Genomic DNA, 20,395 nt, shown 5'->3' on the forward strand with positions numbered 1-20,395 from the left:
TTTTGCCTTGTTGCTGGTATAGATGAGTTTAACATGATTTTAGCTTGCACATGCACAACATCTCTCTAGCCCAGTGCTCCGAACAGATAGTTGACCATGTTGTGCTGCTTTGGAACAGATGTCTCCAGCTGCCATGAGGGTTGTAGCTGATACGTGGTTACACTTCAGGTGCAGATTGGTCCTCCACCAACTGGGTATCAGTTACAGGAAAAAGTGTCTGAAGATTTACCTCACATTACTCAGATTGTACCAGCAAATGGCAGGTAACTTGTGTTGATGCTGAGACTTGTTCAGGCTGCCTCTGTGATTTTGCATAGTTCAAGTAGATCATTATATACTCTTATAGTTACTGAAATTACTGAGCTGATACCAAGCTTAGTGCAGAAAGATGCAAAGCCAAACTTGCTAAGTACTACATTTTTCATAAATTACAGTAAGTAAAAGGTATTCCAAATTGTGTTTTGTAGTCTTCTCTCATACTTGGAAGTAGTGAACTCTGAATTCTGGCACCATTACCAAGTTGTTAAATGCCTGTCTCTCTGAGCTGTATGCAGTATATTGTTCCTTCAGACAAACCAAAACCAGAGGAGTTTGCTGAGTTATACCAGGGTAGAGGTTGCAGCATATTGTTTGTTGATCTTTTTTGCTTTATCAGTTGCTATGGTCTTAATAGGATACTTGTGTCCAGATTCTGGCATGGGAAAAGTTGCCTTTCCACCATCTACTTCTCTGTAAACAAGTCAGGAAGGAGAATGAAGAAAAATAACAATAATTTCTGAAATAGCAGTAGTTTGTACATCAAAGTCAGTCCTTCATATTAGGAAGGTGTTTGGCACTTGTTTTCTTAAGGGATGAAGATGAAATTGCATTGGTGCGTAAGTGTAATTCTAGATATTAGATTTATGTCACTCAGATTATCTAGAGTCAACTCTGCAGATCATTAACTTCAAATTATTTTACCATTTGACATTAATGCTTGCTGTGTTGCGAACCTCAGTAGTTTAGATACAGCTGTAATAGGAATATGTTTAAGAACTATGGCAGCGATGGGTCAAATAGTGGCTGAAGACTCTTATGTGTGGAGAGCAGGAAATGTTTATTTACATCTCTTACCATGACAGCTGTTCTTGGTGATCTTAGCTAACTTGTTGAGCACATGATGTGGATGTTCTTGCACTTCGTAGTTGACTTCCTCTCTTGTTTGTTCCCTCCCTATATTGACAGGGAGTTCTTGATACTTTTCTCATGTTCTGGGATCTGGTGCAATCTCAATGGATCAGAAGTATTTTGTTTGCTGCTGATCTAGCAGAAGATAAAGAAACAATCACAACTGGTTATGCAAGTTTTCTGTCATTGTATAGCAATTTCTGAAAAAGACCGTTGGACTCTTCACGCCCCATCTTACTCTGTGTTGGTTTTGACTACAAGTTATTGCTGACTTGTGTGCTAAGGTTAACAGAAGACAACAGGATTTTGATTTGCTCTGTTGGCATTCAGAGCTCAGAGGGTACAATTGAAACAGTTGCTCATCAGCCAATATCAGAACCATAAAAATGAGAATTCAGGGTTCTTTGGTTTTGTCATTTTGTTCAGTGTGTCTAAGGCAGTCCCTGATGAAATGAGAATATTTTTTCTGTATGTTCTTTCTGCCAAGAATGCAAGGTGGAGCTACAGAGCTGGAATTTTCTTTCTCTTTCTTATGGTTCTAAGTTCTCCACGGTTTGCAGATGCCACATATCATAGAATGGTTTGGGTTGGAAGAAACCTTAAAGATCATCTTGTTCCATCCCTGCCCAATCCAGCCTGCCTTGAACACTTCCAGGGATGGGGCAACCTACCCCGGTGTCTCACCACCCTCGTGCTGAAGGAAGGTAAAAAAAGAATATGACAGAAGTTGAAACTACTACAAGACTGACAACGAATGTGCTGACCAATATCTGACTGGCAGTGCTAGGGTGTACCTGAGTGCTGTGGCTCCCCTTGTGACCACAGCTTTATTTAGCAGTGTATTTTATGTTACCTCTCTCATAATGTGACATTTTTGTGTAGTTGTTTGCCTTCTCTGAACCTAGAAGACCTTTTAGAGAGGTGACAAAATAGTCCTGCAAGATACGCTTGTTCTTTGTCTTGCCTAAATAAGAATTATTTTCCTGTGTGTCAACACTGTTCTTTGTTGTAGATGCTTTGATATTGTAAAGGCAGTAATAACACCACAAACGTGAACCTTTTGATAGCCCCAAGTTCTTGCCACCAAATTACCTGACCAGTAGGGTAGGATGAGATATGTCATGGCAGCAATATATTCAAATGTGAAGGATCATCTTTATAATGGGTAATGAGCAAAACCCAACTGTTGTGGTTTAAGGCCAGCCAGCAATCCAGAACCACGCAGACGCTCACTCACTCCCCACCCTTCCTCCCTCGGCTCCCAGAGGGATGGGATGGAGAATCAAAAGAATGTAACTCCCATGGGCTGACATAAGAACAGTCCAGTAACTAAGGTATAACACAAACCACTACTGCTACCACCATTAATAATAATGGTAAGGGAAATAACAAGAGAAAAGAATACAGCACCTCACCACCCGCCAACCAATACCCAGCCCGACCCGAGCAGCAATCTAACCCTTTTGGGTAACAGCCCCCAATTTATATACTGGGCATGACATGCTGTGTGGTATGGAATACCTCTTTGGCTAGTTCGGGTCAGTTGTCCTGCCTCTTGCTTCCTCCCGGCTTCCCTTCCTCCCTGGCAGAGCATGAGACTCAGAAAGTCCTTGGTCAGACTAAACATTACTTAGCAACAACTAAAAATGTCGGTGTTATCAGCATTGTTCTCCGGCTGAGAGTCAAAAACACAGAACAGCACTAGCTACTAAGACTGAGAAAAATGACTGCTACTGCTGAACCCAGGACATATATAGGACAATATATTGACATATATTTGGCCATCATATTTGAAAGATCATGGCAGTCAGGTGAAGTTCCTGATGACTGGAAAAAGAGAAATATAACCCCCATTTTTAAGAAGGGAAAATGGATGACCCAGGGAATTACAGACCAGTCAGTCTCACCTCTGTGCCTGGCAAAATCTTGGAGCAGATTCTCCTGGAAGGCATGCTAAGGCACATGAAAAACAAGGAGGTGCTTGGTGACAGCCAGCATGGCTTCACTAAGGGGAAATCCTGCCTGACCAATTTGGTGGCCTTCTATGATGGGGCTATGGAACGGATGAACAGGGGTAGAGCAGTTGATGTCATCTGCCTGGACTTGTGCAAAGTGTTTGACACTGTCCCACACGACATCCTTGTCTCTAAATTGGAGAGACATCAGTTTGTTGAGTGGACCACTCGGTGGGTAAAGAACTGGCTGGATGGCCGCACGCAAAGAGTTGTGGTCAATGGCTCGATGTCCAGCTGATTGTGAATGAGGTATAGCTGGGGATGGCTGAGGTGCTGTGATAATTTATGTAGCAGCCCTGAACAGATTTCTCTTACAGTGTTCTGGGATGCTTGTAAGAAAGGGAGAAGTAATAAACGTAGACTGTATTCTTTGCATATGTTTGAGCTGGTCCCTTTTGTCTTCAGAGGAGACTGATGGCATCTTGGAGTCATTGTGGGAAAAGCCTGTAGGCCCTGAAGGAGGGCTAAGCATCATGCAGATTAGAGACAAACACAGACCAAATTTATTATTGCAGATGTTGTAATTACAATCTAGATTAGAAAATGTAACAAGATTTTTGAGTAATACGTTCTTAAGAAGTTGGTGTTTGTCACTTGAAGATGATCTGGTATAATTCCAAAAATAGAGAGGTCCCAAATCAGTATGAAGCAGGTTGGAAACAGGAAGCTAATTAAAGCAGTGATCAGTCCTTGCTTTATTCGGGCACTGACAAAGATGAATTCACAGACCTAATGATGTCATATTCTGTTACTGAAGGTTGGACAGAGGCATAGCTCAGTTCTTATGTAAGCTGTTGCATTGCAAGGAGTAATGCTGAAGTAGGCTCTTGACAAGTTAAGACCGTTTTGAGACATGGCTGAAAATATGTTCTGCAGCTGTTAGGGCAAGAAACAGAAGATGTGCTAGGCATAACAAACTAGAAAGATACAGACCAATTTGTCCCTTGCTACATTGGCAAGAGCTAGAGGTGGTATCGTCGTGCAGTTTCCACTGTTTCTGCTGCTGAGGGAGCTGGAACTGTGGTCTTTCTTTCATTCTTCATTCCCAACTTTCTTTGAAGTTCGACAGCTGTGGTGTACAGGTATAACCTTTCTGGTTGCTGGTCCAGAGGAGGAATATCTGCTTTCTGTGTTGTTTTCTCTTTCTTTCTTCATTGACATTTCTTCATTGACTGCATGGAGACCTCGCAGCAGCCTTCCAGTATCTGAAGGGGGCCTATAAGGATGCTGGAGAGGGACTCTTCATCAGGGACTGTAGCAATAAGACAAGGGGTAATGGGTTTAAACTTACACAGGGGAAGTTCAGGTTAGATATAAGGAGGAAGTTCTTTACTGTGAGGGTGGTGAGGCACTGGACAGGTTGTCCAAAGAACTGGTAAATGCTCCATCCCTGGCAGCATTCAAGGCCAGGTTGGGCAGAGCCGTGGTTGACATGGTCTAGTGTGAGGTGTGCCTTCCCATGTCAGAGGTGTTGTAATTAGATGACCTTTCCAATCCTCACCATTCTATGACATTCTTTACCTGTCAGAAATGTTTCAAAGTATGTGCTCTGCGAACAGGCAGGTTTGTGAAGCTGTGTGTTTGGTCTCTGCTACAGCTCAGAATGAAATTAGTAAGATATTTGAAGTTTCTTGTTGGCAATGGCTCACACAAGAGGCTGGAATTACCCTTGTGCACCTTTGTAACAAAAAAGACTACACTTGTAATTGAGATGATGTTTTAGTGTAGAGGAATTAAATTATTTCCTGAAGCATGTTTGTTTAAATCCTTGAATTTAACTTTTAAAGACCTCCTCTGAAGAGTTTATTGCATACCACATGCAGCTAATTATTTGTGAGTTAACCTGTTTGTATGACTGTGGTAATTCAGAATAAATGGAGTTGAAGAACCTTTGTTCATTTGTTAAAAAGGGAGATGCAAAACTGTATTCAGTATTTCAGCTGTGTGCTATGAAATAGTTACAGCTAATTAACATTTGACTTTCTTCTCCAGTGTGTTCTGTGTGCGTGTATTGGTCTTAAAATAGTACTTTATACTTTTGCACTTAAAAAAAGAATGAGTCAGGATTTATATGGTGATTGTACTTGCAGGTGCGTGCTGTTATTCATAAGTGTTTTCTGCCTTAAAAGTTAGATCACTGTCCCTCCTAATCTGTTGAAATTATAGTAGGTGAAGAAAGTATATTGTGAGGGAAGCTTTGTAGTAACTAGCAAACCTGATACCTCATCCGGATGCAGTCAAATGCAGCACAAATAGTGATTTCAAACCACTTAAATCTCATGAATTCATGCAGTATTTGAATACTGATAGATTAATGGATTTAAGGACTTTTTTGTTGTTGAAAAGTTATAAGGGCTTGAAAAAGATTACGGGCTCTTAGCCAAGGAGTAAGTTTTCCTAGCTAACAGTAGCTGTGGAGAGTGAAAGGTGGGTGTTCCCAGAAAGAATTTCATGGCAGCTGCCAGACTCCTTGCTGTTCTGTTTTGGGGTTTTTTTCACTGTGAGAGTGTTGGAAATACCTCAGAATAGTTCTTCTGTCTGAGTGTTTTGTCCCTTGTAGGTATGCGACAGTTTCATTTTAGTGCTTCCTGTGAGGCATTGCGCTCTTCTGGGAATTTTAAATGTAATTTGTGCCATTATAAAAATCAAGAAGAGTTGCATTTTAGGAAAATACAGTATACCTGTCACCATGGATAGATTGCCTGATTTATTTGCTAAGATCTTGTTTAACAAGATTTTAGTTTGATATTTCGTTTCAGTGGGGATAGTCAGGGTTCTGCTTTTAACTGGTGCGTGTTTCCACAAAATTTGTAAAAGCTGTTTTATTTTTGAAACTGATGCTTTTCTTCGCTTCTGCTCACTGTATCTTTTGCCTCTCTGTTAAATTTGTATGAATCCCCCTCTTCTGGTACTTCAGGGATAGGTTCTACTAAACTATACAATCAGCTCAGCTTTGTTTTTGTAGGAAAGCAGACTGAAAATCTTTTCCTAGAATCCCTGCCACCTGAAAGACAAAAATACACAACTGTCTTTAAATATAGCTGTTGCCTGTGATGGAACAGTCCTGCCTTGCTAGTTAATATGAATGTGAGAGTTTCTTGAATATTTTTATTCTGCTGAGCTTGTCAACTAACTCAATAACTTTGTCTTTCAGTACCAAGATAAAGAGGAAGTTGTTTTATGGATGAATACAGTAGGACCCTACCATAATCGCCAAGAAACATACAAATACTTCTCCCTTCCTTTCTGTGTGGGATCAAAAAAAAGTATCAGCCATTACCATGAAACCTTAGGAGAAGCACTGCAAGGAGTTGAATTGGAATTTAGTGGTCTTGACATCAAATTTAAAGGTAAGCAATTGAAAGTGCATTTAGTCTCTTAAAAAAATCACAAACCCTTAAAGCTTCATTTTTGAACTAGAACTGAAAGTTTGTTGCTGCTAGCAACCGAGTGTATTTTATATTGTTGCTTGAACCGCCCTATAAGGTTGTCTGCTACTACTGACTTTTCAGTTTACAGTAGTTTTCATCTGTGTGCCCTTCAGAGAAGATGCTTGCAGCAGACACATGCTTCTCAGGTAACTGATGACATTTTATAAAGTGAAACTAAGTTTTCTGTATATGAATGATTAAAAGTATATTTACTGAAATTGTTATTCTGGTTTACCAATTCTAAAGATGCAGTTGGAAAGGAGTAGCAAGGGTTCAACACCTCAAAGTTCTACCTTACACAAAGTTAATTATTGTATCCTTCTGGTTACTGTCTAGTTTAAAACACCTTTGAGAGATACCTTTATATTATTGGCTCTAACTCAGCATGTGTCTGCATTTGGAGAAGGCTGAGATTCTTAACAACTTCTTTGCCTCGGTCTTCACTGGCAAATGCTCTGACCGTACCACCCAAGTCTTGGAAGGCAGATGCAGGGACTGTGAGAATGAAGACCTTAGGCCCACTGTAGGAGAGGATCTGGTTCGAGACCATCTTAAGAACCTGAATGTACACAAGTCCATGGGACCTGATGACACCAAGCTGTGTGGTTCGCTTGATACGCCGGAGGGAAGGAATGCCATCCAGAGGGACCTCGACATGCTTGTGAGGTGGGCTGATACCAACCCTATGAAATTTAACCATGCCAAGTGCAAGGTCCTACACCTGGGTCGGAGCAATCACAGGCACAGCTGCAGGTTGGGCAGAGAAGAGATTCAGAGCAGCCCTGCAGAGAAGGACTTGGGGGTGTTGATTGATGAGAAAATGAACATGAGCTGGCTTCAGTGTGCGCTCGCAGCCCAGAAAGCCAACTGTATCCTGGGCTGCATCAAAAGGAGCGTGACCAGCAGGTTGAAGGAGGTGATCCTGCCCCTCTACTCTGCTTTCGTGAGACCTCACTTGGAGTATTGTGTGCAGTTCTGGTGTCCTCAACATAAAAAGGACATGGAACTGTTGAAACAAGTGAAGAGGAGGGCCACGAGGATGATCAAGGGGCTGGAGCACCTCCTGTATGAAGATAGGCTGAGAAAGTTGGGGCTGTTCATCCTGGAGAAGAGAAGGCTGCATGGAGACCTCAGAGCTGCCTTCCAGTATCTGAAGGGGGCCTACAAGGATGCTGGGGAGGGACTCTTCATTAGAGACTGTAGTGATAGGACAAGGAGTAATGGGTTCAAACTTAAACAGGGGAAGTTTAGATTGGATCTAAGGAAGAAATTCTTTACTGTGAGGGTGGTGAGGCACTGGAATGGGTTGCCCAGGGAGGCTGTGAATGCTCCATCCTTGGTGGTGTCCAAGGCCAGGGTGGATGAGGCCTTGGGTGGCATGGTTTAGTGTGAGGTGTCCCTGCCCATGGCAGGGGGTTTGGAACTAGATGATCTTAAGGTCCTTTTCAACCCTAACTATTCTATGGTTCTATATGCCTGTCAGGATGGAGCTGGTCTGTTGTTTTTTGTTTTTTTTTTTTTTTTTTTTTCCCTGTTGTGTCCTGTCTTCTCCCTCTTTCCATACTGTTATTGAGATGAAATTTAACTTCTTTTGCAAATACATTTCTTGGTGTTAGGTGCAGAGTCTTCTATTGCGTAATTTCTCTGTGTGTTTTCTTTGACACCCAGAGTCTTTGTAGGTCTCTGGGTGCCAAATAATAGCAGTCTTTTTGTCTGTATTGAGTTTTAGCATCTCTGTGTTTAGTACAATTGGGGTTTCTGTGTATACGTGTCCTTTTTTCCCTAGAGAGCTGCAGTTTGTTGCATCGTCAATGCTTTACTGTCACACTTAAGCATAGTATCTCTTGTCTGAGCATTTGCAGTCATGTGACTTAGTTTCTGTAAGTTACAAAAGTTTTATCCAAAACCGGACATCTGCCAAAGGATGTTTTTGTTATAAGTAGGTTAAGTAGAAGAAAATATTAGAAGCTTGTTAAAACCATGAATTCTTCATATTTTTTTAAGTTGCATAGGGTACAGCATCTCTGCATTAGAGGAATTTGCAGTTGAATCTTTCCTTTTAAGAAAGGAACTGTACCTGCACAGACACTGGAAAACAGTCCTATTACTGGTTTGCAAGACTTGTACCCTGCTGAAAATTTTACTCAAGATGGGAGAAATAGTTTTCCTGTCCAACCTGATAGAATATGCTCAGAAATGCAAAATGGAAGGAACAGAGAAGGCAGCTGGCAGCAATTCAACATGTCTGTGAAGATTAAATAAAACTTCTCTTGTAAGAATATGATAAATACGTATTTTACAGCCAGTTATATGTGTAAGTTTTACTTACTTTAATTGCCCTGTTTTTATGAAGAGCTTGTGTTACTCCAGTGACAAGTATGCTCTCTAGATGCAGCACCAAATTGAAAAGACTTGAAGGTTTGTGAGTTAGTTTACTGTTCTGAAGTATTCTATTCCCAGATTTATTTCTTGAAGATTATCCATGGTTAATTTATTCCCTTATGATATCAAACTTTTGCTAGATTAAGTGTTTTAATTTTGTGTCTGGAAGTACTGAGCAGATTGTGCTCTTCTGTAGCTCACTTTTCGTCACTTAGATCTTGGACCTGCCCTTTTCTTTATTGACCTGGATGTACTAATTTAGTAATTTGTTTTTGTAGTGGAAGGCTGAGATCGTATCAGGGGAAGGAAATAGACTGGCTAAACATCAGGAACTGGCTGAAATGCTTGAAACGTTTTCTGCTTTAGGGTCCAAAAAAGCTAGAGCCTCTATTGTTCCAGAAGTGCATGCAGTCGTCGGGCTGTCTTAGATTCATGAAATGTGCTAATAATCTTTTTTTCTTGAAATAACAAATGAGATAGATGAAACTTTCAGTTTATCTTTTGTCTCCTCTTGTGACCACTGTGTAGTCTGTAGTCAGATGTAGTTTAGCTTTCTGTCGTTTCTGAGGGAAATATGCAAAAGTACAGCATTGGACAGATCAGTTCTTCTGTGAATACAGTCTCGAATACTTCTGTAAAATACTCTAATAATGGAGAACTCAATGAGTTTCTGTTTTCATAATTCTTTGACAATTAAAAAAGTTTTTAAAGAATTAAAAGAATTAAAAAAAAAAATTAAAAAATATACTTAACATCTGTTTTCTTAAACAATAAGAAGTACAACTTGGATAATACTGAACCTCCAGCTCCTCAATACATAGAAATTGATACCATTCCAATTTGGTTAAGTCTTTTGGAATTCCGAACTATGGGGAGCCAAAATAGAATCATGGAATCATAGAATAGTTGGGGTTGGAAAGGACCTTAAGATCATCCAGTTCCAACCCCCCTGCCATGGGCAGGGACACCCCACACTAAACCATGTCACCCAAGGCCTCATCCAACCTGGCCTTGAACACCGCCAAGGATGGAGCACTCACAACCTCCCTGGGCAACCCATTCCAGTGCCTCACCACCCTCACAGTAAAGAATTTCTTCCTTATATCCAATCTAAACTTCCCCTGAAATCATCCCAGAGTAACACAGATTAGAATGTTGGAAAAGTGCTGTACTTTTCATACCTTGTGATTGTTTTGGTTTTGATTGTGTCCTTGCCATATTAGTTTATCTGTTGTCTCCTGTAGTTCTTTATAACAGGCCATCCTGTTTTCCTTAAGTCTTATTTTTCTTTCCAGCTAGGCGTTTCTGATTGACAACTGCTTGTGTTTATGTTTTAACACATAAAGCTTTGGATTTTTTCTATTCTAAGTACTATTTGTTCTGATAAGTTCAGTGTGATTTCTTCAGTATTTAAGATCTGGTCTTCCATTCATGCTAGTTTTTTTAGACGCCTTTTTGCACCTCTGATTGCTTTACCAAGGCACACCAGCTATGTAGTTGCTGTATCAGGGCATGTTCATCCACAGACTGGACGTGATGTAGTTCAAAGCAGGCTTTGAATAGGTATGGCAGAGTAGAGATTTGAAAAGAATCAGGGTGTTTGTGGCTTGTGAGTATAGGTGATGGATGTGCTGGTGGAGAATTCCTCTTCATCCATGCCCTTTGTTGCATTTTTAAAATTTATTTATAATTAACAGATTGGTACTCTGGGCAGATTGATAATCTCTGTTGGACCTGCAGTGAATTTAACTCCTAACCAAAGTGGCTGCACCTCAGATATTTTCTATAAAGCAGATGGTACATGGTAGCTGGTTAATGACTAAGTATGTGTACATGAGCTGGGAAGCTGTCTATGTGCACTTCTAGATTTTTGCATTGCAATATGTGTTCCCTGGATAAAAAGGAAGACAATACTCTCTTTGCTGTTAACTGGCATCCAGCAGCTTCTGTATCAGGAGGTGCTTTAGTATTTCTAGTGTTGGATCCATGAAGTGAAATCTGAATGGGAGTCAAGTCTATTTTACTGTCTTTAATCTGCTATTAAAAGTATTCAAATATCCCTCACCCAATTTCATATTAACAAGTATAAAGTAATTGTAGCAGTAGTTATTATTACTTATTTAATATAAAATTATGTAAAAAGATTGGAATCTGAGATTCATTTTTTTACAGTCTTAAAAACTGTCGTAAACCCAGTACAACTTATATCAAATGCATGTAGGAAAATATAAATTTCATAGATAAGCCGTTAAAATTTAGCATTTGTATAAACAATTCTTACCCAGTTTGGTTGTTGAAAAGTGGTGGTAGCTCATTTTTTGGTGACTCTTTAATGGTAGATCTTATTCTTGGCTAAAGTGGTGTTCACCTTTTTGTTTTTTTCTTTTTGGTTGTTGGTTTTGGTTTTTTTTAATAATTATAACTGGATTATGTCAGTAAAATGGATTTTTATGCTTTAATGAATAGATTTTATCTGGTTGTGATTGATCCATGCTCCTGCCTCTTCACCAGTGGTTTAGAAATTGCTGCAGTGAAATTAAAACAGTTGTTGGTGATCTGTGGTTTGATAGGGGTTTTTGTCTGTCTGTTGTGGTAGGTTGTTTGTTTTGGTTTTTTTTCTTCTTCCCCCTCTTTCTTTTGTTCTGTTTAATAAACAAAAGATTGTTTTGGCACCTGTAGATTCATATGTTCTTAAGAAAAAGATTCAAGGAATGTGGAGTATGTAACATCTACAGCTGAAATAATTAGGACCTGCTCAAATAACTTTCAGTAATCATTTTGGTGCTTGACTATGCATGTAAATACCTAACCACAGGGACCTGCTTTTCAAGATGTTGGTGTTACTGTCTGAAAGACTTGTAGAGGTTTTCTTTGTGGATATGTGAATTGGATCCAAGCTCTGAATTAACAGGTAATCATGTTTTTCACCATGTGTGTTTGGGATTAGGGCAATTCTAACAACTACAGGTATTTTTCCTCTTTAAATGAGAATAGTAAGAATTTAAAAAAATAAATTATACTTGGATTTTATACTTCTAGATTTTTATCCTCTGGAGTCAGTAAAGAGGAATTAGAATTGTTCTAATTAAATTCTGCAATAAAAGAAAGTTCTCTTCTCAACATACTTTAACTAAACTGCAGTAGCAGGTAAGTGTGAACTTTGTGGTGTTCATCATATTGGAAGAAGTATTTAGGCTGCAGCTGTCATTTACTAACCTAAGTAAAACTGTCAGTTCAGTCAGCGGACCTTGCCTGTGATTTTGAAATAGACTAAGAAAATTATGGCTCTGCAGAAATGTATTCTGAAAATGCAGGTTTGCGCTTGAATGCTTGTAGTGGGGCAAATCTGCAGTGTATTCAAGAATCCACTAAGTAGTGTTTCTTTTTGTGTTTAAAAATGTGTCATGTGAAAGGATAAGTGCAACCATACAAGGTAGCTGGGTTTCCCTTCTGTTGCAGATATGAACAATGTTCTTCTTGTATCCCAGGTCTCAAATCTGTGTAAATATCTTTATGAAGAAAGTAATTGAGTTATTAATATACACTTTGCTTGTCAAGCTAAGCCTAGAGAAATAATGCTTTTTATGTAATATGTCAAGTTCTTTATTCAACCATTCTGACATCATCTACGTTTCGCCTGAGACCTAGTGAAATATTAAATTTTTTGAACTTTGGATTATAGTAACTTCAATTAGAAAATTAACTTTTGGTATTGGCATACAATAACAAGTAGAGAAGATTAATTTAAAGGGGAAAAGGATTTTTTAACATCTTTGAATTTTTGCTTATTTAGAAATATTACTAAGTGACCATACTGCCTATTGAGAACTCCTTACCCAAGACTTCCTTTTGCAACACCTCTAGAAAATATGACAGCTATTTGGGATGATGTTCAGTGTTATTCTAGAAGGTGGTTGGATATAATGAGGTTTTATGTGGTTTATATATTTGAATAAAAACCAATTGGTCTGCTGTTCATAGGAAATTTTAAATCTGGCATAACTGCACTTACTTTTGTAATGAGTTTTGCTTTCATACTCTTTTAAAATTTGCCTAATGTGCTGCTGACATTACTGAAGCTTTAATACATAGCAGATGTTACCTTTTAAGCATCCCTGATGTAGACACTGCACAAAACATACCTCTAACTTCACACACCCCTTGGATGCACACAGAACCGTAACATGAGCAAAAGCTATCTAACATACGCAAAACTTATATCTGGTGAAGGTGTAATGAAGTAGACTTCAGTTTCCCCCGGTACTGAATGCTGTTCTAAGCAACTTTCATTTAATCATTTAACACAGTGGATTTCAGTTTAGCCATGTAATCCTGTCCTGAAACTAAATGACAGCTTCAGTATTCTCAGTGGTTGGAGAAAGAAGCACTTGTCTTCATTCCTTTGCCTTCATTCGTCTTTTTTACGGGAGGTGAGAGGAAGTGTACTATAAGGTATGGCTGAGGGTGAAATCATATACCATATGTAAAGTCATGCCTATGTTTTGCAGGAATTGAATGAGGTAGTTTCTAATGATTCTGCTGGGGGTTTGTGTATGTGCGCTGGAGTAGTTTGTGAAGTAGTTCATCCACAGTTGTTTGTAATATCTCTGTGGTATCTTTTGGTATTCTGAATACTTTGAGTAAAATCTGTGAAAATGGATGAAGACAGATTTTTGGTGGCACGCTGCTGTCTGCAGACTGGTTGGATGTCAATGCAGTCATTTCACTTCAAATGATATTTTAAAGGGGTTTTTTGTTTGTTTTGTTGTTTTTTGTTGTTGTTTTGTTTTAACAGCAGTAAAAGCCACTGTTTGCATCTGAAAGTTTTAGATGCAGAATGGCTTTTTTTGTTTGTTTCTAACTGAAAAGTGACAAATTCCAGGGATCTGAAAGCCCGTGGAGTAGCTTGGTATTCGATTGCAATCTAATGCCTTGTTTGCCTTGGTTAATAACTGAAAACAAAGGCTTCTGTGTTCAGGCTATAAAATGGGACAAGTCTCTAAAAAGAGGACTTGTAGTTCCCGTGATTTTTATTTTGCTAGTAGCAGTTGCACCTATCCGCATGCTGCCCTCACAGCGCTCTGTGTATGGGTGAACCAGTCAGGAGAAGAGCCACCTAAAACCAGTCTGGCCTCCACATCAGATCGGGCTTCCATGCTCCAGTGCTGGGTAGTACTTCATTTGAGAGCCTCCGCCAGTTTCTCTTTTACCTTTATTTCGATTCACAGTATATTTTGATTTGACCTCTCCGTAATGAACAATCCTTTATGAATTAAAAAATTTAACATTAGAAAGGTGTTATCCTTTATTTGAGATTAGTATGAAACTGCTAGAGACTGACAATAAAGTACCAAGTATTTCTGAAAGAATTAATCCTACTTTAGCAACAAATTCAGAAGATAGGGATTCTGTTTTTTTTTTCTTTTAATTAACGTCAAGATGACTCAAAAAATCTGTTAAAGTGAAAAAGTGCCAAGCAGAGGATTTTTTTTTTTTTTTTAAGGAAGATGGTCCAAAAAATATAGGATCCAGCTCAGTAGAAGCATAAATGCAAACTGAGGCCTGGATTTGTAAGTCTGTGTTTCAGCTGTGCTGCCAGCTTTAATGTCCTCTGTCTCCTGAATGTACAAGTGCAGGTCCTGAATATGCAGTTTGTGGTCTAACAGTTGTCTTGGGACACTTGTGGGCTTGAATGGTTTTGTTATTCTCTGTTTTTCCCTCAGCAAAAGTTTTATTGTTTAAAAAACTGTACTTTTATTTCAGTGAAAAAATGAAACTTAGAGTGCATTTGTGAGGCCTTGGGGGGGGGGTGGGGGGGGGGTGGGAAAAGTGAGAGGAAAGAAAAAAAAGAACAAAAATAGAAAATACTGAAGTGTTCATGAGAAATAGGAGAAAGAGATGCATCCATTCCGGAATAAACAAGGGCACTATTTTCTGAAGGGCTGTAGGAAATCACTGCAACTATGCAGGACTGCTGTTGGTTGTTTTCTTACTGTCTTGCTTCACCTGGCTTTACTTCAGTTTTGCCTGACCAGACATACTGTGTATGTTTTCATTTTTCTCATTATCTGAGAAATAATGTTTCAAGTTGGAAATATTCTACTTGCTGGTGCTTTTTCTGTGCAGGTGATTTGATTTTCTTTTCAGTTTTATATTGCAGTTAGCATATAGGAGAAAGTAAGCTGAATTTTGATACAGGTTATAGCTGTACTCAGGGCAGTAATTAATTTTATCTACTAGAAATGGTCCAGTGAGAACAAAAAGAGAGGGGCGCTGGAATTACATGCATTCACTTTGTTTCAATTGAAAACATTTGCTAAGAAGCAGATGGGGGGGTTGTATCTAAATCTGTTGCTGTCTGAATTATTGTAAATATGAGCCCTTTTTTCACTTAAAAAGGAAACATTAAAGAAGGAAATTGGGATGTGATAGAATGACTGCTAACTGCATTACTTATGAATTGTAGATGTGGGGAAAACAGCTTTCTGGCTCGAAGAGGTGGATTTAACTTATTTCCAAATGGAGCCTCTTGTGCATTCTTTGTGTTATTCCTAATTTTTTCTTCTGTCCTTTTTTCTACCTTCACCTGATTGCTTTGTTTCTTCCTTTATGGTAGTTTATTGAAAATTGCTGAGAACTTTAAAAAGTTCTAGATTTTACAAACAGTATTTCTAGTCAGTGAGACTGATTATCCTAAAATGGGGTGATAACATCATACATAGTGTTAGGTATTTGTTAATAACTTCATACCACTTCTTAAAGTAAAAGAGGTCTCATGGTCTGTCCAGGCAAAGCTCCACCAACTAATGGATCTTAATTTAGTGTAAGTGAAGTAGCAAAAGGATACTTTGAAACCTTTCCTTATCCAGTCAGTATGAAGCTTCTACATGTGGAAAAGTAGGACTACAAAACCAGTTATGTAATTGCTTTAATAGTTCCTTTTTAAATGTCCTTCTTTGTTACCTACTTGAGGATAGCCAAGAAGGGTTAAAGACTCCAGCAATGTCCGGTCCTCCATTTGCTTGCTTTGCCTTCCCTTTGAGCCAGCTCAGTAATAAATCATTAACTGTGCTGTATTTTTTTTACAGAGGATGTAATGCAGACTACTTACTGTGAAATTGACTTGGACAAAGGAAGAAGGGATGCATTTGTGTATGCTATCAAAAATCACTATTGGTACCAGATGTATATTGATGACTTGCCAATATGGGGTGAGTGATATTATGCAGAAATAGCTTTATTACAACTATAGTTGTCCTGTGCTGGTGGGTTTCATGGAGTCGTTTAATGACTAAGCGTCATTAGTTCACAAGTATATAGAACTTAGGTAACCAAATAATACAAAGAAATTGAAGGATTGTTGCATTGGAAAAAAGTAGGATGGCTTGTACTAGTGATGGCTTGTACTAGTGAACTGCAGAAACAGTGAAAAGCTGTTTTGTTTCTCAAGCACTGGTTTAATAATGCCAATTTTTTAGAGTTAAACTCTTTTAAATGGTCAAGGGAGTGACAATTAGGTATGTCAGATAAAAGATCCGTGTTAATGTGTCATGAATAACAACTTCTGTAAAACTCAATGTTTAAACTGTATTTTGCTAGTTCTTGTGTTTGTTGCTAATGCAAGAGCTGTTTGATTTTCTTTTATGGTAGTTTAGTCACTTTATAACAGTTTTGTGTGTGCAGTCTGTGGTTATGTGAAGGAGTTTTATTTTACTTGTTCTTACACAGTTTTTAAAATTGCTCTTGCTGAGTATTATTAATCTGGGTTTAAAGTGCCTGTGTCTTGAACAAAAAATTGTGTCCTTACTGCCATTGTCTCCTAAACTTTCTGCTTTTTGTTACTCCTTTGTAATCTGTGATCACATTCCTAGTAAAGATTGCTCTGAAGATTGCACTTTGCACTGATAGCAGTCAGTGAAGCCCCAAAGCCCTAACCTCCCTGTTGTAAATACAAGATGAAGGGAAATGAAGAGCACCACAAAATGCTTTGTTAAGGCAAGATCTTTATTGTCTGTGTTCCATGAGAGAGGTAAAATCATGTAATATAAACAAAATCCCACAAAAGCCTCAAGAATACAGTTCATGCCATGTGAAAGAAGTCCTTTGATAGGCAGTATGCTGAATAATGTTACTCGTCATTCATTCTGTCAGAGGGTAGGTTTTTTTAAGCTCTTTCTTATAATTTTAATAGGTTTTAGAAAGTAGCTATCTGATGAACAAGTAGCTATCTGAACATCAGCCAGAAATGCTGGTGCTTTATTTGGTTTTTATTTATATGTTAGGAAGGTTCTTGCTTTTTTAGAAAATGTATCTGTTTTTAAGAGATAACATTATAATGCCTGACAGGACAAATACCCATGTATTGTACTTGTTCTTTTCTGCTGATTTGTTTAGTGTATATAACAGCTCTGTGGCAGGACTTGAAGTAGACCCTAATTAATCTAATTAATATGTATGGCCTTTACTTCTCGTGCAATTGCTGGTAGGCTTTTTAAAAGCATTCATGAGTAACGGTTGTTGCTGCAATATTTTTTATGCATTTGGCCTTTCAGCAAAAGATCAGTGAATGATTTTCGTAGACTAGTGACAGCTGTGTTGGCTTTAGACAGCCCAAGGATGATGGATGCTAAGCTGATGTCTTTGCAATCGTGTGGCTAGTGGGTCTTAGACGCTTTCTTTTTTTAAGACTGATTTTTCAGATCTTATTTGTGAACATTTCTTCTCACCTCAGATACCAAAGAATAAATACTAAATATTCTACAAACTGACTAAATTTTATACTTTTGACTGAAAAATCTGTTTTACTGTAATTCCAGTGTTTTTAATGTTCTTCAGTAGTATGCTGTGTATGCATAAGAAACCATTCCTAATGCTACAACTAGCAAACATTTAGAACATAGGTATCATCTTTGTATTATGTTAAGAAGCTGGTTTTGATAGTTGTTTGGAAATGGGACCTCAAGTTGTGATGCTTAATACATGGCTACAGCATTGTAAGTACTGTAGTATTATGCAAGGATATAATCTGACATGAAGCGTGAAAGCAAGTGATGCTGATCTGTCTATGTCTCCTGCAGGCTAGGTAAAATTAGCAGGACTGTAGATCGGTCAGTCAATATTAGCCTGGGATTTATTAAAAAAAACCAAAAAAACCCAAACAAAACAAAACTGCTTTTGATGGGGGGCTGAGAAAGGAGTAGATGCACCTGAACTCGTCAGAAGTGTTTATCTGCAAGTCTGAACAAGTCTTTCTGACCTTTGTGTTCCCAGTATGATTTAGAAGACTGTGAATAGATCTAATCTGTATTAATTTGGGTTGTTTTTTGTTGAGTCTGTGTTCAACAGGAGGAATATTTTGGGCTCTGAGGCTGCCTAGAACTTAAAGCTATGAGACTTGCTGCTCAGGATATCTCCCTAAGTATATGGAGCACTGTGTTAGTTCACTCCTTTAGGTAGTGATTGATCAGAATGTCCTTTAAGTAGTTTAGAGGTGGGTATTGTCATGGTTTTGGATACTACCATGGGAATAGATGGTAGTCCAGGTGCTAGGCTGTATGGCATAAGTGCAAACTGGCACGTGTTTCGTATGGAAGGCAATCCTGACAGATGAGCATGAGTAAAAAACATGACACAAGAATACCACCTTGAAAATTTAAAAGTACAGGTAATGCACAACCGCCATTCCTTCATAGACCTGCTGTTTTCTGATAACCTGTTCCATATCCTTCACCACCTTGTTTTCCCCTTGCCTGCCCTCACCTTATCTTGACTGCTGCTTTTATTCATGGCTTTCTATCTTGTATGTGATTTTTGATATGATGGTCCTGACATTAAAGGTGACACTTGTAGCCTGTGAATTTTGTGACTGTTAGACTTGACTTCCCCACCACCCACATAGGACATTCTCTGGAATTTTCCAGAGAATAGATAATAGATAAGACATTTTTGCAGCAATTTATTGAAAAGTAAGAACTTTATCATGGCTGATCTTGAGTTTTGTTGTGTTCTGATGCTCCAGGAGTATCTGAGCAGCTTTTAATGTTGGACGTAATAAAAATCTTCACTTAAGTATATAACTTTCTGAAATGTTCAGTGAAAGTAACAGAATAGTCAAGAACTACCATTCTTGACAAGTGTTGGAAGCTTGTGTGAAAATGAAAGCAAAAAGTATGTGTTGGGGAGTCAACTAATGCAGAATACAGAATTGAAGTAAAATTTTTAAGAGGAAGAAAAATGAATGAAGTGATACACAGGAGATGGGAAAATCCAGGGGTCTTGGCTAAGTTCCGTTCATGGAAATGAAATCTCTATTCAGCTAGTTGTTAATCTGGTAAGAATTCCTAAGAAACCTAGAGGAACTGTTGTTGAGTCTTCTGACTCTTCCGCAATGTTTGTAGCTGCATGCTTTTTTCTTTTAATGCCATTACAAAATGCTTTTTGCAAATACCTGTGGATTGAAAGAACATTCCAAGTATTAGAGTTGAGAAGAGGAGCATTAAGGTCTGCTGTAGTCTCTTTACTGCAGTCATGTAGCTTTTTTAGCTGGCAAAACTTTTGTAATGCATATTTTAAAAAAGTAATCTCGAGAGTATTTAAAAAGGATGCCTATAATAGATGCTTACACTTGTTTCCTATGCAGGTATTGTGGGAGAAGCAGATGAAAATGGAGAAGATTATTATCTTTGGACTTACAAAAAACTTGAAATTGGTTACAACGGAAATAGAATTGTAGATGTCAACCTGACCAGTGAAGGAAAGGTGAAGTTGGTACCAAACACAAAAATCCAGATGTCATATTCAGTAAGTAATTCGGTGATGCATCTGTAATAATATATTATAAACAGTGAAGTAGCTCAAAAATAGGTACTTGTATACTTACAACTGTATTAGAGTAAGATGTATTTTCACTCTTCCACATTTTTTTTTCATTACTGAGAAACAGTGACAGGTTTATTGATAATATAAAATTATTTTTTAAACATTTCAAACATACTGAAGCTTCTATGATCTTCAGAAAAGTGTTTTGGTGAGAAAAGAAGATGTCGGATAAGGTATGGAGACTAGAAGAATGGAGGAGCCACCAGTAGGTACACATCTTCTTAAATCTGGATCTCTAACATTTGCATCATAGATTTGAGCTGGATTCTGAGCTGTGACCAAAACTCACTGTAAGCCTTCATACTTTGCAAGCAGTTAGTATCAAATCTTATTTTGACACTGCAATTCCTGCAGAAATGTGTCTTATTTGTATCACTTTCAGTAAGGTTTTCTCTGAAGCCTTCTGCTAGTTTATTGAATTGCTATGATAAAAGGTAGTGAATAAACATTTGCTGATCTGAGATTTGTTTGTTTGTTTGTTTTCCTCCTTAATTATTTGATGTTGCTTAAATCTGTGATGGT

At 38.3% G+C, this 20,395-nt stretch overlaps 1 protein-coding gene across 3 annotated transcripts in view; it reads left to right on the forward strand.

Annotated features, from left to right (window-relative positions):
* The window catches only part of TM9SF3 (transmembrane 9 superfamily member 3), a 59,306-nt gene that overhangs the window by 5,633 nt on the left and 33,278 nt on the right, over positions 1 to 20,395 (forward strand). For all 3 annotated transcript variants that reach the window (XR_013957120.1, XM_080620367.1, XM_080620368.1), the window contains exons 2-4: positions 6,337 to 6,532; positions 16,084 to 16,206; positions 19,635 to 19,795. Coding sequence is in view for 2 of the 3 variants with exons in the window: in XM_080620367.1 (XP_080476493.1) it covers positions 6,337 to 6,532; positions 16,084 to 16,206; positions 19,635 to 19,795 (480 nt within the window). In the remaining variant the exon portion in view is untranslated. The remainder of the gene's footprint in view (positions 1 to 6,336; positions 6,533 to 16,083; positions 16,207 to 19,634; positions 19,796 to 20,395) is intronic.

This window comes from Psittacula echo (assembly GCF_963264785.1).
Source record: "Psittacula echo genome assembly, chromosome: 6".
NCBI lineage: Eukaryota > Metazoa > Chordata > Aves > Psittaciformes > Psittacidae > Psittacula > Psittacula echo.